At 40.3% G+C, this 23,625-nt stretch overlaps 2 protein-coding genes across 3 annotated transcripts; one reads left to right on the plus strand and one right to left on the minus strand.

Annotated features, from left to right (window-relative positions):
- The first annotated feature begins 1 nt into the window (after window position 1).
- TYW5 (tRNA-yW synthesizing protein 5) lies at window positions 2-9,357 on the plus strand. 2 transcript variants are annotated; one of them, XM_064451932.1, is made up of 8 exons: window positions 2-119; window positions 916-1,070; window positions 4,123-4,192; window positions 5,069-5,113; window positions 5,638-5,775; window positions 6,686-6,773; window positions 7,284-7,400; window positions 8,983-9,357. In XM_064451932.1, the coding sequence occupies exons 1-8, from the start codon at window positions 33-35 to the stop codon at window positions 9,237-9,239; spliced, it is 957 nt and encodes a 318-aa protein (XP_064308002.1). In that variant the 5' UTR covers window positions 2-32; the 3' UTR covers window positions 9,240-9,357. The 2 variants fall into 2 exon arrangements, with proteins under 2 accessions (XP_064308002.1, XP_064308003.1); XM_064451933.1 differs by lacking the exon at window positions 7,284-7,400.
- Window positions 9,358-13,035: 3,678 nt separating this feature from the next.
- C5H2orf69 (chromosome 5 C2orf69 homolog) lies at window positions 13,036-21,661 on the minus strand. The gene is made up of 2 exons (XM_064451931.1): window positions 21,269-21,661; window positions 13,036-19,961 (listed from the first exon to the last, which is right to left on the minus strand). The coding sequence occupies exons 1-2, from the start codon at window positions 21,569-21,571 to the stop codon at window positions 19,122-19,124; spliced, it is 1,143 nt and encodes a 380-aa protein (XP_064308001.1). The 5' UTR covers window positions 21,572-21,661; the 3' UTR covers window positions 13,036-19,121.
- Window positions 21,662-23,625: the final 1,964 nt, after the last annotated feature.

Below are 23,625 nucleotides of genomic sequence, written 5' to 3' on the forward strand. Positions count from 1 at the left end.
GCAGACGGACGCGTGTCAGCGGCGCGGCGGCCATGGCGCGGCGGGAGCAGCCGGTGGTGTCGGTGTCGCGGTTGGCCGGGGTGACGCGGGAGCGGTTCCTACGAGAGATCTACCCCCAGGTACGGCTCCGCTTCCTCGCCTGGGCGCAGCCGAGCGCGGAGGGCGGGGCTGGAGGGCCGCGGCGGGCCGCTGGGCGCAGGCCGGGTGCTGCGGGCGGGGCCGCCGCTGGAGCGGGCCGCGGCCGCGCGGGCAGATCTCTGCGGGCAGATCTCCGCTGAGCTGCCGAGATGCTGTGGCAGCTGATCGCGCTGGCAGCTCACTTTGCTCTGACAGTGGCTAAAAAAAGCATGATTGCTGTTCTTCTTGCTTTGTCGCCAGTGCTCCTTTTTTTCTCCAAGGTCCCGATTCAAAGCCAAAGCATCTTTCTGCTGATTTATTTTTTGTGCACTGGATCAAAGCCGTTTGTGGTTATCAGCACCAAGGAGCCTTAATATAGGTGGAAAGAGCTGCTTTCACGAGCATATAGCACCACCAGAGCTCCCAGCCTGCACCTTAACTGTATGGTCTTTTGTTTGTTTTCTGCTAATCTCTGGCCAGAACGACTAAAGCTATTCCTTTGCCTGGCTTAATGGCGCCAGCACAAAGTGAGTCCTAGAATTGTCTTTGCCTCTCTGTATTCTTCTTCCTCCTGCTAGGAAAGAGCATGTAGATAGAGAAGCAGTCCCACGATTTACTGTGTTTTGTTTCAACGCTCAGCATTCTGATTCACTTTGTTCATTTGTGAACAGATCAGTTGTGACTTTGTGTAGCGGCTCCCAGCATTCAACTGACTTTTTTGCGTGTTTGAAAAACTAATTTTTTTTTTTCTGCTGGATGCTGTGGTTATTTCACCATTGAATTTGTTCTGTTCCTTAGAGAAAGCCAGTAGTGCTGAAAGCAATGGAACTGGGCACTTGCACAACCAAATGGACAGTAGATTACTTGAGCCAAGCCGAAGGATCCAAAGAAGTAAAGATTCATGTTTCTGCAGTGCCACAGATGGACTTCCTCAGTAAGAACTTTGTGTATAGGTACTTCATTCCAAGGCCTCTTTGTATTTTAAAGGCACGTGCTTGTAACTTGCAGGCATACTTTGCATCTGTTTGAAGCTGAGGGTGAGAGTATGAAGATACTTTGTGAAAACTTCAAATTAAGTATCAAAGTGCTGTCCTTGATTTATTCCACAAATATCTCAACACCCTGAATAAATACTTATAGGGTGGAAGGAGGGGCCAAACAGGGCCTTAAAAGTGATGGCGTGAAGAAGTGTTATAAAGGTACTTTCACAGAGCACTCTTCTAGGAAATTTAAGTCTGGCATTTGCTGGCATTAATAAAAAATAAATTAAAAAAAACCCCACACCCCAAAATCGTTGATACTGATGATACGCTATTTTTTTCTAATTATATGGTTATAAGTATATATATGTTTATATATATTATATATATGTTACTGAATAGTGCTAGTTTCTGACTTGCCATGTGTCTGAACCTCTTTGAATGCTGGCATGTGGCAGGCATGCTTGCTATTCCACTCTAGAGGGATGTTACTGATTAAAACCAAGCTCCTTCCAAAGTTAGCACGTGCAGTTCTCGGAATGTTCAAACTACTGGATACCACACGTTTCACCAGCTCTTTAGTCATGATGTGGGTCACATAAACTCTTGATCCCCTCTGAAGTTCTTCTCATGTAGCTGCCAAAACATTTCGTCAGAGTTCATCTAATCTCAGTCATTGTGTTGCTCTTCAAGGGTAAATGCCTTTATTTTAATTGTCGTTTGTTTTCCCCAAGAGGGAACAAGATGTGTTCAGACTGTTATACCTTTAAGAAGGCAGAAGCTTATGCTGTAAGTGTAAGCAAGCTATAAGTCTCTATGAGTGGAGCCTGTTGCTCAGGGGAAAAAAACACGTTATAATCATGCTATATTCTGCTCACTGCATAACGAACTTTTGAATCTTTGAAATTAGGTCATACTTGAATGACTTTGTCATATCTCCTTTTCTCTGCTCTATTTTGCTTCTTTTTATAACACCTCTTACTGCAGGTTCACATACAGTTGATCCGGCATGCTGGTTTTAGCAGGTTTGTAGACAGTCATGCGAAGGTGCTCTGATGGTGCTTCATTATAGCAGGTGTTAGGACTTTCACCTACTTCACTTGGAATTCAGGAGGCTTTTGCCCTTTCCTCAGCAAGCCCCTCATTCTAATATGAAGGTAGAATAAGTAGAACTGAAAGACCAGAAACACTGAGGACTTCACATGCAGTTCCATGATTTTAAACTGATGCATGCAAGTAGTACTGCAGTCCTGTTGTAAGTTGCATGCTCCTACCCTGTCTTTGCGTTGGTTCTGGAACTCATTCAGCCACGCTGTGATGTGCTGCAGAAATCTGAATGTTTTTCTGCTGTTTTAGCTTTGCTAGCAGGTTCACCATGAGGTCAGATGTGTGCCAGTGCTAGCATAAGAGAGGAGATGGGATGACCAGGGTAGACAGCAAGGGCAGAGCTGTGGCAGCACCAGCATGCATCACTTTAAGCTGTTGTGGAGCTGTGGTCTCACCTTCTTCAGTAGAAAATGTAAACGGGTGTGATAAAACAGTTCAGCTGAAGTCAGAGGGTTGGTTTTTGTTTGTTTATTTTTCTGTTGGCTTCAGTGGTTGTTGTATTTGACTATTACAAACAAGCCTAAAGCATATAGAGAAGTGGTCTAAGTACTGTCAGATGCAGGTCACATTATGGTAGAAGGGATAACAGAATCACAAAAAAAATTTGCTTGAGGGTAGTTTCTTTTTAGCCCTGGCTAGTTGGTGGTTGCTCTGAAATTTGATGTTTACATGCAATATATTCGTTATACAGTGACACTTAATGAGTTGAGATGGTGAGTTGAATCATCATAACATTGAATTCATAACATAATGTTCATGACAATGAATACATGTCCTATTACTACTTATGCTTAGTTTGCCATTCAGTTATGAACTGATGCCAAAATCTGTAATGCTTACGAAAACCTCGCATTATTTAAATAAATATCTAACACTTTTATTGACTTCAGAGGGACAGGCTCTAACACCCAGTGATTCTTTTTTAATCTTCTGAAGTTGTGTTTAATAAATTAAAGGAAAACTGTAAAGAAACACTTGAAAATAACAAGATTCCTGTGTTTTGCTCAGCTGAGGTAGCTCGTATATAAAAAAAGTCAAGATAACTGAAATAAATTTTATAGATATACAAATGAAGATAGGTATCTGTTTTAATTCACAAACTCATAGCAGAAAATGCAGATATAAACATATGTACATGTAGTTTTCCTGATGCTGAGCTTTTCTGCAAATTTATAAAAATTGACAGTAAACAAGCCTAAAAATGACACACCATTAGAGAAATAGTCTAAGCAGGTACTGTCAGGCATTGGCCACAGTTTGAGTCTGTTTTGACTGGGAGGAAATTTCTTGCGCTGTGACTCAAACCATTCAGACCTCTTAAGCTCAAGAAGGGATCTTATCGAAGTGAATAAATAGCTGATGGAGGGAGTAAAGAAGATGGAGCTGGAGTCTTCTCAGTGGTTCATAGTGACAGAACAAATTGCAATGGCACAAGTTGAAATACAGGAAATTCTGTTAAACTATTTTTAAAAAAACCCCTCTTCTACAGCGAAGGTGGCCAAACACTGGAACAGGTTGCCCAGAGAGGTTATGGAGTCTTCATCCCTGGAGATATGCAAAACCCAACTGGACGCTGTCCTGGGCAATCTGCTGTAGTTGACCCTGCTCTTGGCAAGGGGGCTGAACTCCAGAGGTGCCTTCCAGCCTCAGCAATTACATGATTCTGTTTGGACATATATTGGGAACAATTTACTAAAGCAGAGAGGTTTGTAAATGCAGGATTTCTATCTTGGTAGAACTCTTCAAACATCCACTGCAAACATTGATTAGTCACCATGTTTAAAAAAAATAAAAGTGGCATATTGCATCTTCAGTTATACTAGATACGGTAAGAGAGCTTATGATTTTAAACCTGGCATTTAGACCATGTGTTGATGACATTGATTCATTGTATAAATTATAAATATTTAAATTTCAGAACTCTGCCTTTTGATGTGTTTGTACGAAGAGCAGCTGAAGTCAAACACAAGGAGTATTTTCTTTCTGAGGTAATTTCCTTAGTGTCACAGTTTCTTCTGTCAGTTTTTTTGCCAGTATGTGGAGGGGAAAATGATGAATTGTAATTTAAAGCCTTACTCCAGTAAAGCACTTGATCTTAGATTGAACTGTTTTGTGTGGCTTGGAGCCAAGGGAAAAAAATGTGGGCAGAAGTAAAAGTTGTTTTGTGTCTGTACAGTGTGGTTAACTTCAGTCATCCTGTTTCTGTTAACCAAAACTGCTTACATGAGCAAAATTTTCAGCATAAAATTTAGAAATCAAACCTTGCTTTAGAATAACAACTGTATCATTCATGCGTTTTGCAAGAAAATGTCATGAAGGTATTTCAGAGTCTGATTACATCTGCTATCAAAATACAGATTTATTGTAACTTAATTTGTGAGTAGCAAATGTGTGGCTACCTTTACGTATCGGTGGTTGAACTAGGGATTTTTTAGTTAACTGTGATTAGGAAGCAGTTTTGAATGCAGACATGCTCTTCACCTTTTATGCTACATAGGACATTGTAAGTTTTGAAGCCAGTTGAAATATATTCCTGTATCAGTGTTCTGAAGAACTTAAAGCAAATTCAGATTTTAATTTGAACCTGTTCAGTAACAGCAATGCTGGAGCAGTTGACAAGTCTCCCCCTACTTTACTCTTCTAGTCTCAGTTAACATTTTTTCCCATTTCTTGAGATGAACAGCAGGGAGCAGTAGAGGAAAGGCAGTATAGCAAAGTAGCTGAATTTGTAAATGCCATTTATTTGTTCCGTATTTTAATGAAGCCCTGCATTAGCTTAATGAGAAAATACACACTTTTTGTTTAAGTGTGTTTGTAATTCTTAATAAAAACCCAAAGCAATTCTTTTCTTGTGTTCTCTTCAGGATGAAAAGTACTATTTGCGATCAGTGGGTGAAGATGCTAGGAAGGTAAGTTACTTGAGATTACAGTTCTAATATTGTAAAGTTGCAGTTTAGGAATATTTTAAGAAGCCTATTGTCATCCACTGGCTGTGTGGTACAGTCATACAACTTGTTTATGGTCACTTGGCCTGTGAATCTGGCTGGATTTAGGTCAGAATATTTAATCTTAAGTATCTGAAATAATTGCTGTTATACAAGAGTTTAGCTGATCACTGAAGAGTACATTCCTCACCTCCCATTCTTTAGCTTTTGTTGTAAACGAATATAAAAGGATTCCTGATGATCTCTTGCTACTTCAGTGTGATTTCTAGCAGCCAGGGTTCAAAGCAGCTCTCTGGCTGTTCTTATGAATATCGTTGACCAAGTCAGTGCTGAAAGGCTGACCAGGCAAAAAGCATTGCTATTTTCAGCTATTCACCAATGCTGAAGTTCCAGCCCTGTGTTTCATGTGATAGGAAATGATAGTGAAGTGCTCCCTTATTTTAATGTGCATATATGGTTCTCTAAGGGTTATGTCCTTTTTGTTTCAGGATATTGCAGATATCAGAAAGCAGTTTCCTATTTTGGCAGAAGATGTTCAGATTCCAGAGTATTTTGAGAAGGAACAGTTTTTCTCTAGTGTCTTCCGCATCAGCTCAGCTGGATTACAGTTATGGACCCATTATGATGTAGGTAATATATGTGTTTAGCATAAAATGTTGCAGATGGCATATAGAGTTGAGATATTAAGGTGAAAACCTCTGACAAGGATCAGTTAATGACAAACTTCACATATTTTGAAATAGTGAAATGAATCACGTTCAGTGGTACAGTGAATTTTAAATAGATGTATTATGCGGGCATACTATCTTACTGGTTTTATGTCCAGTTCCATACTTGTAAGATTAAATGATGTGTGAATTTTTTCTCCTTTTTTTTTTTTACTGTTTTGAGTTTCAGTTAAAAATCTGATACACAGTAACTTTCAACATTTTCATCTTCAAGATTACCTTAATTTTTTATTATAATGGCCAGATTGTTGGCAATTGTACAATGATTGTGGTGGTCTGTTGCTGCAGTGCAGTAGATTCCAAATAAGATTGTCTTCTAACATTGTGCAGTGTAATTCTGAATAAATTTATTTATAAGAAAAAGTTTTTTGCATTATAATTAGGAAAAAGAATCCTTTATCAATAGAAAGTCAGCAAAATGAGGTAGGAGTAACACTGAAAAAGAAAAGGAATCCCAAATATGTTTTATAATATATTTTGCTGGTTTATATGTCTAGAGTATGGTATGTCTTTGTGTTTTAAGATGGAAGAACTTGATTTCTATTTAAGGAAAAACACAAAGTTGTTGGAAAGCAGTATTGTGTTTCCAGGTATCCTATTTGTCAAGAATGTGCAGCTAAGGGGATAAAGTAACTCACATTCTTGAGTTTTTTAGATTAACTATATGTGGAAGCTCTTTTAGCTAATTCTTAAAATATGAAGGTCTTAATAGTTCCCTCTTTCAAGCTAATGATATTTTAGATTATTTGCAGGCTACGTATTAGTTCTTAACTCTTGGCTGACATCTCTCTTACTATGCTTATTCCAGGTAATGGATAACTTCTTAATCCAAGTAACAGGGAAAAAACGAGTTGTTTTGTATAGTCCTCGAGATGCACCGTATTTGTATTTATCAGGTATGCATGTCATCTAGTTCAGAGTTTGGTGATCATAGTTGCCTTTCCAGCTCACAAGCGTTGCACTGTGGAAAAAAAGTCACTAACAGACAGCTTGATGTAAAAGAAGTCATTTAGTCCCTTAACTCTGATCCTGTTTGTTTTAGTCAAAGCTAAGCATTTTGGTTGGGCACGTTTAGAAAGTTGCAAAGGAGCACAGCAGCTTTCTGTCTGGTTCTTGCTTCAGCACCTAACTGTGGAGGAGTACAGTGTTCTGTCTGGATTCAAACTGGTGTTTTAAATGTCAGGGAAAGTGTCTTCTAGTGTTAATAAGGTGGGAACAGAAGAAATATACACAACAGGAGAACATGTCTCTTCAGTAAATGAGGTTTGCCTGGTTTTTAGAAGAGCTACAGAACAATAAACCAGTATTAAATTTGATTCACAAACTGCATTTCCAGCAATGTGATAATGCTTTGTTACTGTTGGAAGTATAGGAGTGTTTATTCATTATTCTGAAAACTTCCCTAGGAACTAAGTCACAGGTGCTGGATGTGGATAACCCAGACTTAGAGAAATATCCCCTTTTTGTGAAAGCCAAGCGCTATCAATGTTTTCTGGAAGCAGGAGATGTGTTATTTATTCCAGGTAAGTTACAAATAGTTCCTGACCATACTGTGTTTATTTTAAACAGTTTTGTTTGCGATTTCTCATTTCTATGGATGGCAAGAGGTTACTAAAGCATTTCTGTGTTATAAGTTGGAGCATCTGAAGACACTGGCAAAACTTGTCTACTTCTCCCAACTGTACTAATTAGCCTAATAAAAGGTATTACTATATCTACCTACAGATCTTACCTTCCCTCAAGATTACACAGAATGCTTCTGAATTTGTGTCTTAATAGATTAGCATTATACACAACTTGTGAATTCCTAAACTACTTCAGTGACCTGAGTTTTCTGAAGACAGAATTTGAGTGAAGTACCATTTCTGTTCTTCTGTAGCTCTGGCACTTAAGAACCATGAAGCACGTGATTTGATGGAATTTCGGGTGGTACTGTTACTCCTATTGAACCACTCCTGCTTGTTATTAATTTTTTATTTTAACTCATCATGAACTTGTGGCAGATACCTATTCTGTTGCTTTTAATATTATCTGGGCAATATAAACAGGCCAGTAAACGAGAAGGCAGTAGGTTTTTAGGAAGTTTTAAAATAGATTCTCGGCCTTGGACTCGTTACTTAATTTTGAACATTTGTGTTTCTTTCTAAAGAAACTTTTGGCTACGGTTAGTGAAAGGTATGACACACTGTTGCTAATGTCCGCATACATAATTTCTGTTTTGTTCTATGCAGTACAGATACTAGTTTGTCTTTGCCAGTATAAGTGCTGGTCCAAACTTAAGACACACTTGGCACTCTTAAAAATGACAGGGTAGTATAGCTATTTTTGAGTACAAAGAATGGTGCTAGCTTTGTCAGCATTCTGGAATGCGTATCACTGAAAAAACGGTACGTTCTTTGACAAACGTGTGTTTATTATGGAGAAGGTAGCAGCAGCCCCTCTTAGTAACCTGAAAGAAACTTCATGTTCATTTCTCAGAATAAGCTTTTCTATGTCTTCAGCACATACAAGCAACTAAGCTGCAATAAGTACGGCATTCAGTCTTTTGGCTTAAAATTGAAATAGGGTAAATACACCATATTAAACTTATTTTTAAAATGTACTCAATGAGGCAAAGATGTCTTTGCTTCCTTATCACAGCCATGATGATTCAACTGAAAAGACTCATGACTTTACTATGAAGAGATAAGCAACTTGCATGGGTGACCTGGCTGATGCTGGCGGTTTACATTAGTGCTTGGACAATCTGTGCAAGGTTAGGGACTAAATCTATGAAAACAGATACCTGGAATCAGAGTAGACATGAGTGAGGTGAACAGAGAAGTTGTTTATTTTAATCTTAGACATGCTTATCATTTGCTTGCATTTGAGTATCTCTTTATACTTCAGCAATTGTTACTTCTGTGTGAAGTTATGGATCGACATAAATGTCTTGAAGAACTTCTTAAATTTGGTACAATGCGATATATTCAGGGATGAGTAAACAAAAAATACAGAAGCTGAGGCTTCTTCTCAACTAGATTTAGTTTCGGCAATTCTGACAATTGTTATGAGTCATGTGGAAATTTCAGATAATTTTCATTTTAGACACTGTTCTTTCTACAGCTCTGTGGTTCCACAATGTAATTTCTGAGGAATTTGGAGTGGCACTGAATGTCTTTTGGAAGCACCTTCCTGCCGAGTCCTATGATAAGAGTGACACTTATGGAAATAAAGATCCCATGGCAGCCTCTAGAGCTATACAGATCTTGGACAGGGCCTTGAAAACACTTGAAGAACTACCCGAGGAATACAGAGACTTTTATGCTCGGAGAATGGTGTTACGCATACAAGAAAAAGCCTATCGGAATGATTATGGATAAAATAACATTGCAATTCATCAAGCTTCTATGAAAATAGAAAACTTTATGTTAATATAGAAACTGTCCATGTGCACATATATACACTTTCCGTAAGACTAATAAAAACTATGTTGATAAACTTTGTTATAGATGAATGTTTATGTTGTGGTTCAGCCTCAGCTGGCAACTAAACACCACGCAGCCGCTCACTCACTGCCCGCCACCGCTGTGGGATGGGGAAGAGAATCGGAAGAGCAAAAGAACTTGTGGGTTGAGATAAGCACAGTTTAATAACTACAATAAAATAATAACTATAATAATGATTATGATAATGACAATAATGTTAATAGAATAAAATGGAAAAGAAAGGGAAAGAAAGAAAAAAAAGGAAAAAAACCCACAGAAACATGAAGGATACAGCCGCTCATCACCCGCTGACTGACGCTGCCCGTCCCTGAGCTGCGATTGCTACCTCCTTCCCCCGGCCAGCTCCTCCCAGTTAACATACTGGGCATGATGTTACATGATATGGAATATCCCTTTGGTCAGTTTGAATCCGCTCTCTTAGCTGTGCCCCCTCCCCTCCCAGCTTCTTGTGCACCCAGCAGAGCATGGGAAGCTGGAAGAGTCCTTGACTAGTACAAGCGCTACCCAGCAACAGCCAAAACATCTGTGTGTTATCTCAACATTTTTTTCATGCTAAGTTCAAAGCACAGCACTATGCCAGCTAGAGTGAAGAAAATAACTCTATCCCAGCTAAAACCTTGTAGATTTTTTTTCCTTGCTTTTCATCGTGTGCAGTAAGTGCAGACTGCTTGATCTGGAGATGGTCTCTCTTCTACAATGAGGCATACAATTGCAGTGCCTGCACTTATAACTCTCTTTTTTTGGAGTGTTGTACTTACTTAAATTTGTCTGAACAAAAGTTTTTATATCTGGGCTGGGCTGACAGCATGCTTAGAAGTAACTGCACGTTTTCCTGAATGCTACCTCATTTACTAAAGTTTAGGAAAGCCGTAGTGGTTTCTGAGGACGCCCAAGAAAGCCATTGCTGGTGGTTGTAATGGTTATGGTTTCTTTTTGAGCAATAGCCTGGTAGTAAGCGTGGGGAGTTTCTGCTTTTGTGGTGAAACTGAGAGGGGGGCGTGGGAAAAAAGCAAAAGGTAACTATGCAAGGTTAAGCTTAGAATTGTGCAGCAGCTTGACCACAAGGTGAATTACTTACGCCTTTCCTAGCTGAATAAGCTATTGTGCAGTAAACCCTGTGTCACTGCCCTGGTGCAGTCAGGCAGCATTGCTGTTTCTGCAGCTGTGAAACACTTGCAACTAATGTGCCCACAAATCCATCCTGCTACAGTCCTAGAATCTGAAATTTAAGTTCGTAGTTCTGGTGTAGATGTAGAATCTATTGGGAGCAGTGTTTGAGATGCATTATGTTACCATATGAAAGGGGGCTGCATCACACCTTTTGGAAGGGAGCTTCTTGTAGAGGCGTTGTAGATAGCTACTTTTCAGCAGATAGCAGTGCTTAGAAAGATTAGGTGAAATAAAGATGGGCATCTCACAAAAAAGGTAGGTTGTGATTGTCCCTCTGATGTTATTAATTGTGTTGTTTGGGGAACAGAGCGCTTATCTGACTTAGGTCGGTCTGTTACTTCTAGCAGTTTTTGATAACACTAACTTCTCAGAAGCTCTTAGACTAAATAGATATGTAATGTTATTAAAGTGCTGGAAGAAACTTTCTCCAGAAGAGCAGGAGATTGCAACACTGTGCAGATTGTTCTTCTAAACCTGTTCTTCTTGGCAGTTCAATACAGTGAAAATAGTCTGCTACCATGTGAATGGGCGCCCAGCCATCTTAATGAATAGGCATGAATGGAACCAGCCAAGCAGTTCTGATGGGCGTCATTGTACGTTCTGAGGGTAGCATTTAAATTTGGGATCACAAACAGGTCTTCCAAAATTTTTGTTCAAAAACAAACAAGGATTGCTTGTACATACTGCTGAGACAGAAACTCTGTGTCTGCTAGGCTGGGGAAGCCTCTTGTCTGTTGGACTGGTAATGTCAAGGGCCCCATCTGAACTTCAGAGGTGTACAGAGTCTATTCTTTGAGTGTTAGGTCTGAATGGGGAGGCTCAGAGAGCCTGCAGGGCTAGAAAAAGCTGTGTTCCAGCATTGCGCCTGCACAGCTATCTCTTAACTCTAACCATCAGCAATTTCTCAATATACTAGCACAGAGAAGTAGTGTACCGATCCTCATTCTGCCTTTTCTTGATTCGCCATTCCCCCAAAAAAGTGCTAGCTTGGGGTCAGCAGGCCCCCTCAACACTCAAGTATAAATAAGGAAAGCTTTGTGGAGCAGCAATCAGTGTATGAGTGATCTGCTTATGTCTTGGCTTGTGAAAAGTGCCTGCTGTCCTTCAGCAGGAGGCTAAGAGTCATTTGGGGCTCTTGGAAAGAGAAGAAAGTAAAAGGAGGAAAATCCTGTAGGTCAAATGCATTCACTGCTGTGCCACCTAATGTTGATACTAAGATTTTCAATAATACTTACTTCATAGTATGTATGTAAAAAGCTTAAATAAGATCTGTCAGGCCACAAGTGCTCAGAATGCTATTTTGAATATTTTTCAATCCCCTTTTTTATTTTGTAAGGGAGGCTATTAAACTATTAATCTAAACACCTTAGGTGAAATGAAACCCTTGCATCCCTCAGTTGCAGTTGTTAGTGCTGAGGTAGCCCAGCAGGAAAGCTGCAATAACTCACTTGTTTAGGCTGGCATGAAGTTTGGGTTGGAAAGCGTGTATTTGACTGGAAAGAGAGGGTCATGCTGAATCACATGTGTGCCAAGTGCTATAGCAAGTGCAGCTATTTTTTCTTCACACTACCAACTTTAAAATGAAGCCTTTATTTTATTTTTATAGGTCAGCAAATGAGGTTATCCCACCCTGATCAGCTGGTGGATAACCCAGTCCTGCTCATGCTTCTCTTCCAGTGTTCTGTGAGAAATCTCTGCATGATAGTGTGGGATTTTTTTACCCTCCCCATGATCCCTTTGGTTTTTACATCTCTAAGACTGTCACAGTAAACCCCACCAGATGTGATGTAAGTGCATATTCAAGAAAGATCAACAGAAACTGTTCTATGCAGATCAGCGGGAAGACCAGCACAGTAATTGTTCTGTCAGGACACCCTTTTCTCCCTTTGAATCAGTTTCTTCAATTTCTTATTTAGTAACATCTATAAAACAGTCCTGAAATGCTATAAAAGAAGAAACCAAGCCGTTTAAAAATGTATTTTCTTAGTTTGAGCATAATGAGACTAGTAATAAAAATCTTGACGTTACTGTGTTAAAAAAAAATTACTTGGTGCTTTCTAACCACTGTGCCGCCTGGTGTGAAACAAGCAGCGAAGTGATGAATGAATGGTGAACGCATTAAAGGAATAACTTCCAGGTAACATAGGGAGATACAAAGAAATGGAGCCACTGCCATTTTGTGCAAGTTTGTCCTTTAGAGAACTAAAGCAAAATGGGATCATGCCACAATAAAACAGATGAAGTTGTGGTAAATAGTAGTAGAAAAATAAACACTGGCCATCTTAAGCATTTAAAACAGCCACTTCAAACAGTGAAGTGTTCATTATTTCCTTCAACAGAGGAGTTAGGTGATGCAGAGTGCCCGGGACTGAAAGATAAGTTATTTAAATATAGACAGTATATAAAACCAGCAGTTTAAACCTGGCCTACCCCACACTTTGAATTACTCTAAAAATTTGATGACTGAGGCTTTCAAGATTTAAGTTCATTGCAAATCAACACCTGGAAAGAATTATTTATTCTTGGTCATATGAAATACAAAGGTCAACAAATAATTTCAGAAGATAAATGCTTTATACATTTTTCTTAATGTGGCTGCTGTGGAAAGAATCAAGTGAAAAAACTAACATCAAAATATTCTCTTGTCAAACCATTAAACAGGTCACTAAAACTCTGCCTATCATGTAAGTGCTGAAGATCTGATGTACCTAACTTCAGAATGTTTCTCTCTCCAGGAGCTACACAGGGTCTAGGTTCTTAATACAAGTGTCAAGTTAAATGCCTAATGTGAAAGGGTTTGACTTGATCATGAAGGATCAGAAATATATTTGCAATCCTTTTTAAATATGCAGGATGAAACTATTTGCCTCATTTGTGCGTTAGACCCACAACAGGACTTGACTAAGATGAGGATGGTTTTACCATAGTAGAAGTTACATTGCAGATAGTGTGATCCAAATACGCATTACATCACAACTTAAAAAAAATTCCTGTACAGACTTGATTCTTTTTAGCTCTGGCCAAAATATATCCTTCCGAACCTAAGACATTTAGATGTTTCCATGCAGACAACACAGATGTTGAAGATACACGTTCTGAGACAGTAACTTTTACACGGGATTCTCTGTAAGTTAGTGTCACACAATAACCAAAGATTCCAAAGTTACTAGAAGGACAGATGACAGTAAAGTTGCATGTGAAGATTTCCTGTTTTGGTTTGGGTCAGACTCTAGGAGTGGAGATAGATTGAGCTCTGCATGTGGTCATTCCTGAGCGCAATGATCTCTTTTAAGTGGCGATTCCTGAGAGGAACAAGGGCAGATCACTTCCTTTCCAATTGTTCAGATCTGTTCCTAGTCAACATTTTTAAGAGCAGATTGAAAACATTAAAAGAACTGCTCAACCATGTAAAGTGTGCAGCTCCACATCCAATGCTATGTTTGTACAAAAATGCTCAGGAGCTATTGCTTGCAATAACAACGCAGGTCACAGTAACGGACAATTTTTGCTGTACATGAATTGCTTACAACTTCCATCACAAAAAAAATCAATGCATTTCTCACGATGGGAACGAGAAAGAAGAGCTATACAGATAGCCTGTAATGGATGCAATAGCTTTATCTGACACCCAGGCTTGGGAGTATTGCTTAGAGGGCAAACTCTGGTGTGGGAGATGTGAAGAGCCTTGTTCTGCACTTCAGCATTGGTATGTCTCCAGAGGGTTTTCTGTGTCTTGCAGCAGTGCTTTCTTTAGAAACAGCTCAGCTCTGAAGTGCCAAGTTTAACAAAGAAAACTAACAATCATGCCTGCAAGTGCTCTCTGAAAGCTTACTAAAGGAAGGAAAATTTGTTCTGAACCTTGAAGTAATGGCATTTTGCTCCTTTTCAAGAGCATGAGATGTTTATACACATGAATGAAAAACAGATAAGAATATATTTTTCCCTTTTGTTCTACCAGGTGCTTTTCTGGTCATTTGCTTAAGTAGAATTCAGCGCTTCTTGGGTCACTTGGAAACATGTAATGAAGCCCTCATGACAGGAAAGGACGACAAAGCCATCGCTACTTTATAACTCGCTCTACTCTACGTGCAAAATGAATGCCTGAATCAGTTTTATTGTGGTGTCTACAATGATGTGGAACAGCTAATCCTGTGCAAGTGTTTTTTTTGTCAGCAGGAGTGAATTATGCTGTTAATACCGATAGCATGAATTTAGTCAGAATCAGTATGTCTGGCATTGCGAGAAGCAGCACCTGTCTCTGCCACAGAGATGTTCTATGATAGTGGACTACTTGCTTAATGACTTCATGTCATTTTAATCGAGTTAAGAACAGTCACCTTGCATCTGAACAGAGTTAAGAGATCAGCAAGACCAACAGAAAGCCAGCCTTGCAAGGCCTTAGGGTCTCCATCAGCAACATTTAAATGTGTCTAAATTTTCATCAGGTTATGAGCACCAAAAGTAAATATTTTTTTCTTTCATCTACCATCTTTTTAAAAAATGAAATGAGATTTCAATATAAGGTTAAAAAGATTTTGAAGAAGTAACTCAGAAGGTGATTTGAAGAGACTGTCTCTTGTGGATTGCAGCCTGAGACATCCGCCTTTGCTTTTGTATTCCATAGGGACAACAGACACACAATTCATGTTTGTGGATTCTGCTTGGCAGTGATGTACATAAAATAGTGGCTCGCAAACAGAGCACACACACTCCGAAGTTTTTACTGTTCTTTAACTTCTCTCTTATGTTAACTAGTAAGACCCCATGTAGTTTAAAATAAGCATTCAAGGTAAATGGATGAGTATACTTTAACCTCAGTGCTCAACTTTCAGACAACAAATATTGTTTATCTGGAGAGAGAGTGAAGTAACTATTAGCTTAGGAAAGACAGCATTGTAAAAAGCACCATAAGAGGGAGGTAAAAACAGGTGACATTTTCTTTCTGCAAATAGATCAAAACAGACCTGTTGGGAAAACTTGAGCACATGATCATGCACAATCATTTTTATCTGCGAATACCCACAGCTGTAACATCCTAACTCCTGAACTGACTTTGCAGTCTTAGTTAAAATAATTTCTATGAATATTTCATTACATAGCACTCCTGTTAGTTATCTCAATCAGCAACAATGTTAATTCAGTAAGATAGAATAGCTCACGATAAAGTGCTTGTGCTACCATAAGGGAGGCAGCAGGATGTTATCAATGGGAGGACAGAAAAGATTGCTCCTTTCAGCAATGCGTTAAGATTTGGACCCTTAATCACCTTCCAAATTAGGGGCTGATACTAATTTACGCAGTAGCATTTACAGAGGTGTGATTAAATTAGTCCTAGATAGGAAGAAGGCTACCCAAGTTTCTAGTATTTAAGATGCACACAAAATAAAATCATTTAAGTCATACAGAATCTGGACAATTTCACAGAACAGAACCCTGTTTTAAAGGAATTTAACAGGCATAGCTTAGAACATTTTAGCATTTCTCACAATCTGGAGAATATCTTGTCTACTGTACAAGAAACAAGTTTGTAATATAAAGAATACCAGATATTACATCCTACATTGTACTAAGTACTGTGTAATGTTGCTCACTCCATTGAAAAACAGAAACGTCTTGAACTAAACCAGTGTTAGTAAGGACAAGAATCACTAACTTTAGGCATTGACATCTAAGCTTAATAAAAACCACTTTACAGTTAATGTTGAAAAGCAGGCATATACAAACTACAGCCCATAACTCAGAAATGTTCACACCCTTGAGTATTTCGCGCCAGCTTTCCCATGTATGCAAGATGCCAGTAAGCTGTTTTAGCATTACAGATGCTGACTACACAAATACAACGCCTGCCTTGAAGAAAAGCTATCAAATAAATCTGTTTTTTTTTAAAACTAGGTCTTCACAAACACCTGATAAAGCTTAATCCACAAAACTTAACTGCACATTCCTTTTTTAATGGTTTTACATTCACATCAAAGTGGTTTCACCCACCAGAAATAGTTTATTTTCTACATGTTTGCAAAACTTATTTTGAGCATGCATTGTAGTGAATGACAGAGGCACATTCCAGCAGAGTACTACAACTGTTCAGAGAATGAAAACCAACTGGTCTTCCCTCCACAACATGAAGTCTCAAAACAAGATCAATTTTACAACAAAGTGCTTATTCTTCAAATTAATACAGCAACACTTGAGCCTATTTTATTTAATAGTTATTGTAAGCAGCCTACATCAAACAGGTTAATATTAGTTTCATACAAGAGCCATCCAGAAACTTCTGAAGACAATGTCACTATTTTACTGTTTCCAAAAGCTTGCAACAACTTACTCCTGCTGTTTCAGCTGGCACAGAATTGTTTAGAAATTGGTCTGTGATCTGCACTGCTATTGGATAGGTCAAGTTTTAGCATACTCAAGTTAGCCTGGTCAGTCTGAAACTGAAATGAGAGGGAGCAAGATTAGTGGGGTGTTTGGGGTTTTCTGTTGTTTATTTTTTAAAATTTTACTTTATAATAAAAGATATTTCAAGCAATTTGTAGGCTTTCTATTAAAAACACTATTAGGTGACCCATATTTCCTTTACAGAAAAAAGTCCTCACATATGGTGCAACTGCTATCAAAAGGACCGAAAAAGGGCAACAGCCTTCCTTGGAACACATAAGCAAATTGTTGTAAGCCCATTAAGAAGGTAATCAATAAACAGGGTTGAACAAAGTCTCCAAGAAACATTTTTTTTAAAAAAGCTGATGGAACTAGATTTCAGATTCTTTTTATAAAAAGTTAGAATTAGTTTGCATTGTTGCACTGTTTCTCCATCATTAAAATAGCTTATATCCCCTTTTGATCAACTAGATACGTTAGTCTAACTATTACCAGCAACAGAGTTCCCATCCACATTTTAAGGTGCATACTGTATGCATAATCCCACTGCCCTTAATATTTTGAGTATTACAAAAATTTTCTTAAGAGTTCAAGACACTTTTCTCATTCTTCAGCGATCACCAACATGTGGACAACCTCTGCAAGAGTTGTGAAAATACTGTCTCCAGTGAACCTTGTAAGTTTTAATGATGCCAATAGAAGAAAGATGACCCAGGACTTGCCCTCCACAGTGTAAGAACCACAGGAAGCAAGAAGCAGGGAGATGTTGCTAAGGCATCAAACATAGGAACACAGTTGAATAAAATGCCTTTTTTTCAGAACTAAGCCACATTGTGTAATCTCCAGTGTTCTGCTAACTTGCTTCTGTATTCCTATACTTCAAGGAAATCCAAAACCATTTAAAGCTACTGGTTCACTGTTAATAGCTGCACTTGTCTTTAAGAGTGATTCTAAGATTTATTTATGGATAAATGGAAAAAGTTAGTTACAACAGTAGAAAAGTTCCACTAATACCCTCAGTTGTCCATCTTTCAGTAATTCTGAAAAACATTCAGGTTTGGGGCCTGAACTAGATTACATCTTTTGTATCCGATTTGCCCAGCTTTATTTTTAGAGGTTCCCCCCCCACCCTCACCCCGTAGGAAAAATTAGGCTCTGAAAATTGGTTTTGGGTGGCTCTAGAAGCAACTACTGCAATGCATTTAAAGGAGATAATACTTCTGAAAACGGAAGCATTTTGAAACAGCTACAGTCAACATAGTCTAAAAATTTTTATGCAACTTGTAATACGTTATGGACTTATGGCTCAACTTAGATCAACATCAATGCAGCAATTATCAGGAAAAACCTCACCAGTCCAAGTCAGGGATAAAGACACCTCTTGACTTGAAAATACAGATATTACTGCTGGTCCTTACAGAAGTTAGTCAAAGCAATGGCAAGATGTGTTGAAACTACACCCTCATCAACATTCTTGGTCACTTAACATAGCTATGTCAAAATTTTCAAGTCCCCAGGTGAAATGGCTATTCACTAGCAGATACTACATAATGAATTAATGAAACTTTATAGCCACAGAAAGGGCAAGGCGCACATAAGGAAGAAAAATGGATTGGCACTATTATTCCAAAGGTAAGTATTTGTGACTTTGTTTCAATTAGGAGAAATATTACAAAAATGGAAGATTTAATTAACTAATTAAAACAATTTTCACCGAAATACATAAATAAGATTGTTCTAGCAATCATAATTTTCCTTAAGCCAAAAAACTAATGTTCTATCTGTTATTGTCAAAGACCAAAGCTTTTAACCCTGGAAGCTACTAAACTGAAGTATCCAGATGTTTCAAAATCTTGAGTACTGTACTTTAAACTCCCATTAAAGGCAGTACATGATGCTAGACATCCAGGACTAAAAATTTTGCCAACAGGTTGACAATAAATGTTCACATTTAACAAAAAACCATGTACAGGATAGTTCTTCATAACACTTTTTTCCAGGAATCAAATGACAACAGCTTTTTTAGGTATGGGGTCCCAATCCTCCTCCTTAAGCTACCAAAATTTAGATAGAGTATCTATCAGCAACACAGGACTGATTTAGTCTTCTCTTCAGAAAGCATCTGCTCAAAGTTGTAAATCTAGATGACAACATTTACAGTGTCAAAAGTGCTTTCACAATTAATATACTATTCAGATACATACAGTCTCAGAATACTTCATGAACTCTGAAATGGTTATCTAAGGAGGGAACGTCATCAGCAAAATGTAGTTGATCATTTATATCCACACCAAAATCTTCAAGTATCTGGACAAATTTCTCATGCTCTCTCCCAATCCATGACCTCATTGTGTCAAAGACTTGGTATGGCGTAACATGAGCATGAACTTCAATTCCTGTCTGTGCAAGTTCTTTCAGCACTTCAGGGTAAGTAACCCAAGTATTGCTTCCTCCTGAGTGACCACCATCCAACCAGTAAATTGCTTTTATGTTTTTTAAGAAGGCATCTGTATTCTTGTCTTTTTTAGCTTCCTTCAGCTCATAAAGCAGCTGGTTCAAAACCACACAACCTTTACTGAAGCCAATCAAAGTGAACGACACTGCACCTACAGCAGACGGTATAATGACGTTCATAGCAGAATTATTAGAGCATTCACAGTCTCTCTCTCCTTCTGTGGATGAGCAGCCATTTGTTGCAGGAACAGACTGTGGCTGTATTTTACAAGCAGCTATTTTTGCATCTTTGCCGACACCATGCACAATTTTCTGGGACAGCAGAATATTCTGAGAGAGTTTGAATGCATTAACTAGCAACGCATGGAGATGCCTGAAAGCTCCAAAGTCAGTGCTGTGCTCTGGTGCTCCAAACATGTTGCTCGCCACAAAGTTGTCATAACAGCTGAATTTGTGCAGGTGCATTCGAGAACACTTTACAACCCAAATAAAGCTATTAGGGAACCGGCGAGCAAGTATGGTAGCAACGTTTTCAAAACTCCAGTGCTCCCACTGAAAGTTTTCTGGGTGGCAAGACATGATGTCATGATAGTTCTGAAAATTAAAACAAAAAACAAACATAAAAGATGCATTACTACATTGTGAAACTACTTCAGCTCTGCCTAGTGTACTTATTAGAAAGGACCATAACTAACAGAGAAGCAAGCGTTAAGGAGGTACTCACTTGCTAGGCTTCCATAACAAGAAACACATTAAAGAAACTGGCATATTTAGATTTACTTATTCTATTTTAATATTTTTACCACACGTTTTTAATACCCCCAAAATGAACACAGTGAGAATAAGCATATGGAATTATTCATAATTTTTGTTGACTTCACTCCAAGAGAAGATTAAGGTACTATTCAACTTAGTATGACGCAGAATACATAATTTGACTGTATTATTTCCATCTGCAGAAATACCGGTTATCTTATTACAGACAAACAACAGACTTGAAACTTCACAATAAATTTTCTGTTTTTTATACAGGGGAAAAAAAACCCTCTCATTCAGCTGTAGGGAGTCTTTAATTCCCTGTGTTCACATCCCTCCAGGGCAAAGGTGGAAAAAAATTAAACCCCAAGTCATGAATGATCCTCACCTCTGAATTCATAATGGCAGAGAATCCTAATTAGCTTATTTTCCTAAGAAATAATAAAGCCATACCCAGGAATGGTAGTCAAAAACTTGGGGTTTTTTTAGGGCATTCCAATCCTTAAAATGAAAAATCCACCATGTTCTGCATCTTTACAGAAGGAGAAAGCCTTTTCTCAGAACAAAACGACACTACCCCTGCTTTTGAGAAGTAACGCCTTTTGAGAGTAGCTGTCCACCCAGAGTATGTCACGTTACAGAGGTCGGCCACACGTTTAGGGACAGCACTTCAGAGTCCCGCTTTGCAGCTGCCCGTCAACTCGGGGACGGCGCGTGCCGCCTTCGGGAGACGCTGCGGGAGCGCCGGCGCCCGTGACACACCGGCAGGCCGCTGCTGGCCGTCTGCGCACCTGCACGGCGGCGCGGGGCCAAGCCTGCCGAGGACAACTTGCCACCTTAGGATCTGATCGTCTCCCTTCCACTGAGACGCTCTGATACGACTTCAGATACCGCCGTCACCGCCAGGAATGTCACTCTCGGGCGGCACGACAGAAGACGACTCCCCCTCCGCCGCTGCCTCACCTCAGGGCTCAAGCACGGCCCACTCCCGCTCCGTTCACCCGACGGCGGCGGGCAGGCAGCGCGCAGGAGATGCTTCCCGCCGGGCAGAGCTCCGACTGGCCGCGGCGGGATCCCCGCCCCCAGGCCCCTCCGCCGCCTGCCGCTCCCTCCCGCCATTGCTGGCGGCCCTCGCCCCGCCGTACCTGCACGTCCCCGGGGAAGTAGACGACGTGATGCTGCGGCGGGGCCGGGCCGCGCGGGGCCGGCGGCAGCAGCAGCAGCAGCTCGTTGGCCCGCTGCGGCTCCGCGCCCGGCACCTCAGGCAGCCGCAGCCAGGGCGGGCTCAGCCGCGCTGAGGAGAAGCCCGCACCGCCGCCGCTCGCAGGCCCCGCGGCGCAGGCGGCCGGCGCCCCGCAGAGGCTCATGCTCTTGCCCAGGCAGAGGGCGGCGGGGGCGACGAGCCCCCGCAGCAGCGAGGTGGCGGCCAGCAGGCAGCGCCTGCTCATGGGAACCCCGGCGGCCGCCTTCCCTCCCGCCCGTTCGGGCCCCGGCCGCGCACCGCGCCTGCGCGCCGCCCCCGCCTACCGGCGCCGCCCGCGGCCCCCTCCACGGACCCGGCAGGGGGCGGTGCACGTGCGCGCCGCGTCTAACGGCTGCCCACCTCGGCGCTGACGTCACCGAAGCCTTTAAAATGAGCGTGGCGGGAAGCAGGGCGTTGCTAGGCTGGCGTCGCGCAGCCGGCGGCGTTCTCCCTCGGGGCGCCCCTCACAGACGCCTGGTGCTTTCTCTCAGTGCTGTTCTGGGTGCCCGTGCTCCCCCGCTGGGGTCGGGCGCTGGTCTGTTCCCGGGTGCCACCAGGCTCTTCTCCCCTCAGGCTGTATGGTGCCCAGGTGAGCCTCTGCCTCATCCTGCCCTTGCTAAAGCAAAGTTGAGCTGGCAGTGCCCAGCTGGTGTTCTGTCAGTGCTGCCTTAGCTTGAAAAAAGTGCTGGGCTGATAAACCTTGAGGAAAGGCAGGCCAGTAGGTACCTCTGAATTACACAGCGTGACTGTAGAAGGCCTCCTGCAGTGCAGTAAAACCCCAGATTGTGTTGCTGTAGAACAGCTACAGCACTAGGGTATCTTATAATCCACATAGAGCAGTTAATTTCAAAACAAAGTAGTACATGGATTTAGTTATTTTCTAAGGGTGTTGGCTGAATTCTTTTTAAAAGCAGTGTGCTTTTAAAATATGCTTACTTTGGTTATAGTAGTACTCTTAGATCAGAGGAAAAGCTTTCATGTGTACAGTTGTGAGAAACTCTTCATTTTACATGGCAAGCAAAGCAAGGAAACAGACCTTTCCTTTTTTCTTAAGTATTCCTACTTGGTTTCTCTAGAATTTTCCTATTTCATCTGTTCATTCATTTGTTCTATTTTCATAGTCTAGTTAAAAAGGCTTGAATGCAAACCTGGGAAACTACCAGATACCAAGTCTCACCAATTGAGTCAGTTGTGCAAGAAAGCAGAGTTAATTGAACAGTAGTTGCATGATCAAGTGGCTTGGATCAAACTATTAACTGCTTATCTTATTGGAAAATTCAACAAATGAAAAGGAAGTATGGTGATATTAAGGTTATTTGTCATTACAGCAAGCTAGTAACAAGCAGAGTACTTTGAAGTGGCTTGTTTTCTAAGTATAAATTCTGGCCTGTGTGTTTTTGTGCAGCCTACTCATAGAGATTCAGTTTGAGCAATTATGTGTTTGTGGTCTACTCAACACACTTGTATTTTTCATGGGTATGTCCTTGGGCTTATGCAAGCTCAACAGTTCTTTCTTCCCGTATTCTAAAGCTCATCCAAAGCCTCTTCCAGAAAGCAGACCTTGTAATTGCAATCCACATACAACCTCAGAAGAACATTGCATTGTGATGTACACTTTGAGATTTCATTGTTTATTTTATGTAAGCAATACATATTTTTCTTTATTGCAGAAATCAGAACACGGTCGATGCCTGGTCCTCTTGGTGAAGAGGGTAAGATATTTTAAAGGGTGTTTTTTCACTTTGTGTGTTTATAGGGATAACGGGCTAATAAAAGTTTTTGGTGTCTTCTCTGTTTTATAGATGTTTTTTAATTTGAACTGCTTATTTTTAAAGTTAACATTACTATTTCTTGTATGAAAATTATCTCTGATATGGTTAGAGCTTTTTTCTCAAAGCCTGAAAGAAAAAAAAAATCCAACTTTTTGCTCACCAGCAGATGGTGCTGTGCGGCATAGTTTGAAACATCTATCAGAACAGCCATCCAATTATAATTGCTTTCATGTCTTGGGAGCCTGATGTTAGAGGTGCATTTCAGCAATGCTTTCCTTTGTTTAGCAGCTGATTAATATAGACCATATTTCTAATACCTTTACAGTAGAACTAGTGGTCAGTTCCAAAGTCTGTCTTTGGAACTGGAATTCCTCTGGGAATTCCTGCCTGTGCTCCCAGGAGTTTAAAACTCTGAACAATTTAAAACCATAGAGTGGCAGAGGCTGGAGATGGTCTAGACCAACCTACCTGCCCAAAATAGGGTCAG

Source organism: Phalacrocorax carbo, chromosome 5 (genome assembly GCF_963921805.1).
Source record: "Phalacrocorax carbo chromosome 5, bPhaCar2.1, whole genome shotgun sequence".
Classification (NCBI taxonomy): domain Eukaryota; kingdom Metazoa; phylum Chordata; class Aves; order Suliformes; family Phalacrocoracidae; genus Phalacrocorax; species Phalacrocorax carbo.

Excerpts from the sequence above, each read along its gene's own strand:
- C5H2orf69 (XM_064451931.1), bottom strand. The coding sequence starts at position 21,571 with ATGAGCAGGCGCTGCCTGCTGGCCGCCACCTCGCTGCTGCGGGGGCTC. Across the intron at positions 19,962-21,268 it reads ACTTCCCCGGGGACGTGCAG|AACTATCATGACATCATGTC; the intron begins GTACGGCGGGGC and ends TTTAATTTTCAG.
- TYW5 (XM_064451932.1), top strand. The coding sequence starts at position 33 with ATGGCGCGGCGGGAGCAGCCGGTGGTGTCGGTGTCGCGGTTGGCCGGG. Across the intron at positions 4,193-5,068 it reads AGGAGTATTTTCTTTCTGAG|GATGAAAAGTACTATTTGCG; the intron begins GTAATTTCCTTA and ends TGTTCTCTTCAG. Across the intron at positions 5,776-6,685 it reads AGTTATGGACCCATTATGAT|GTAATGGATAACTTCTTAAT; the intron begins GTAGGTAATATA and ends TGCTTATTCCAG.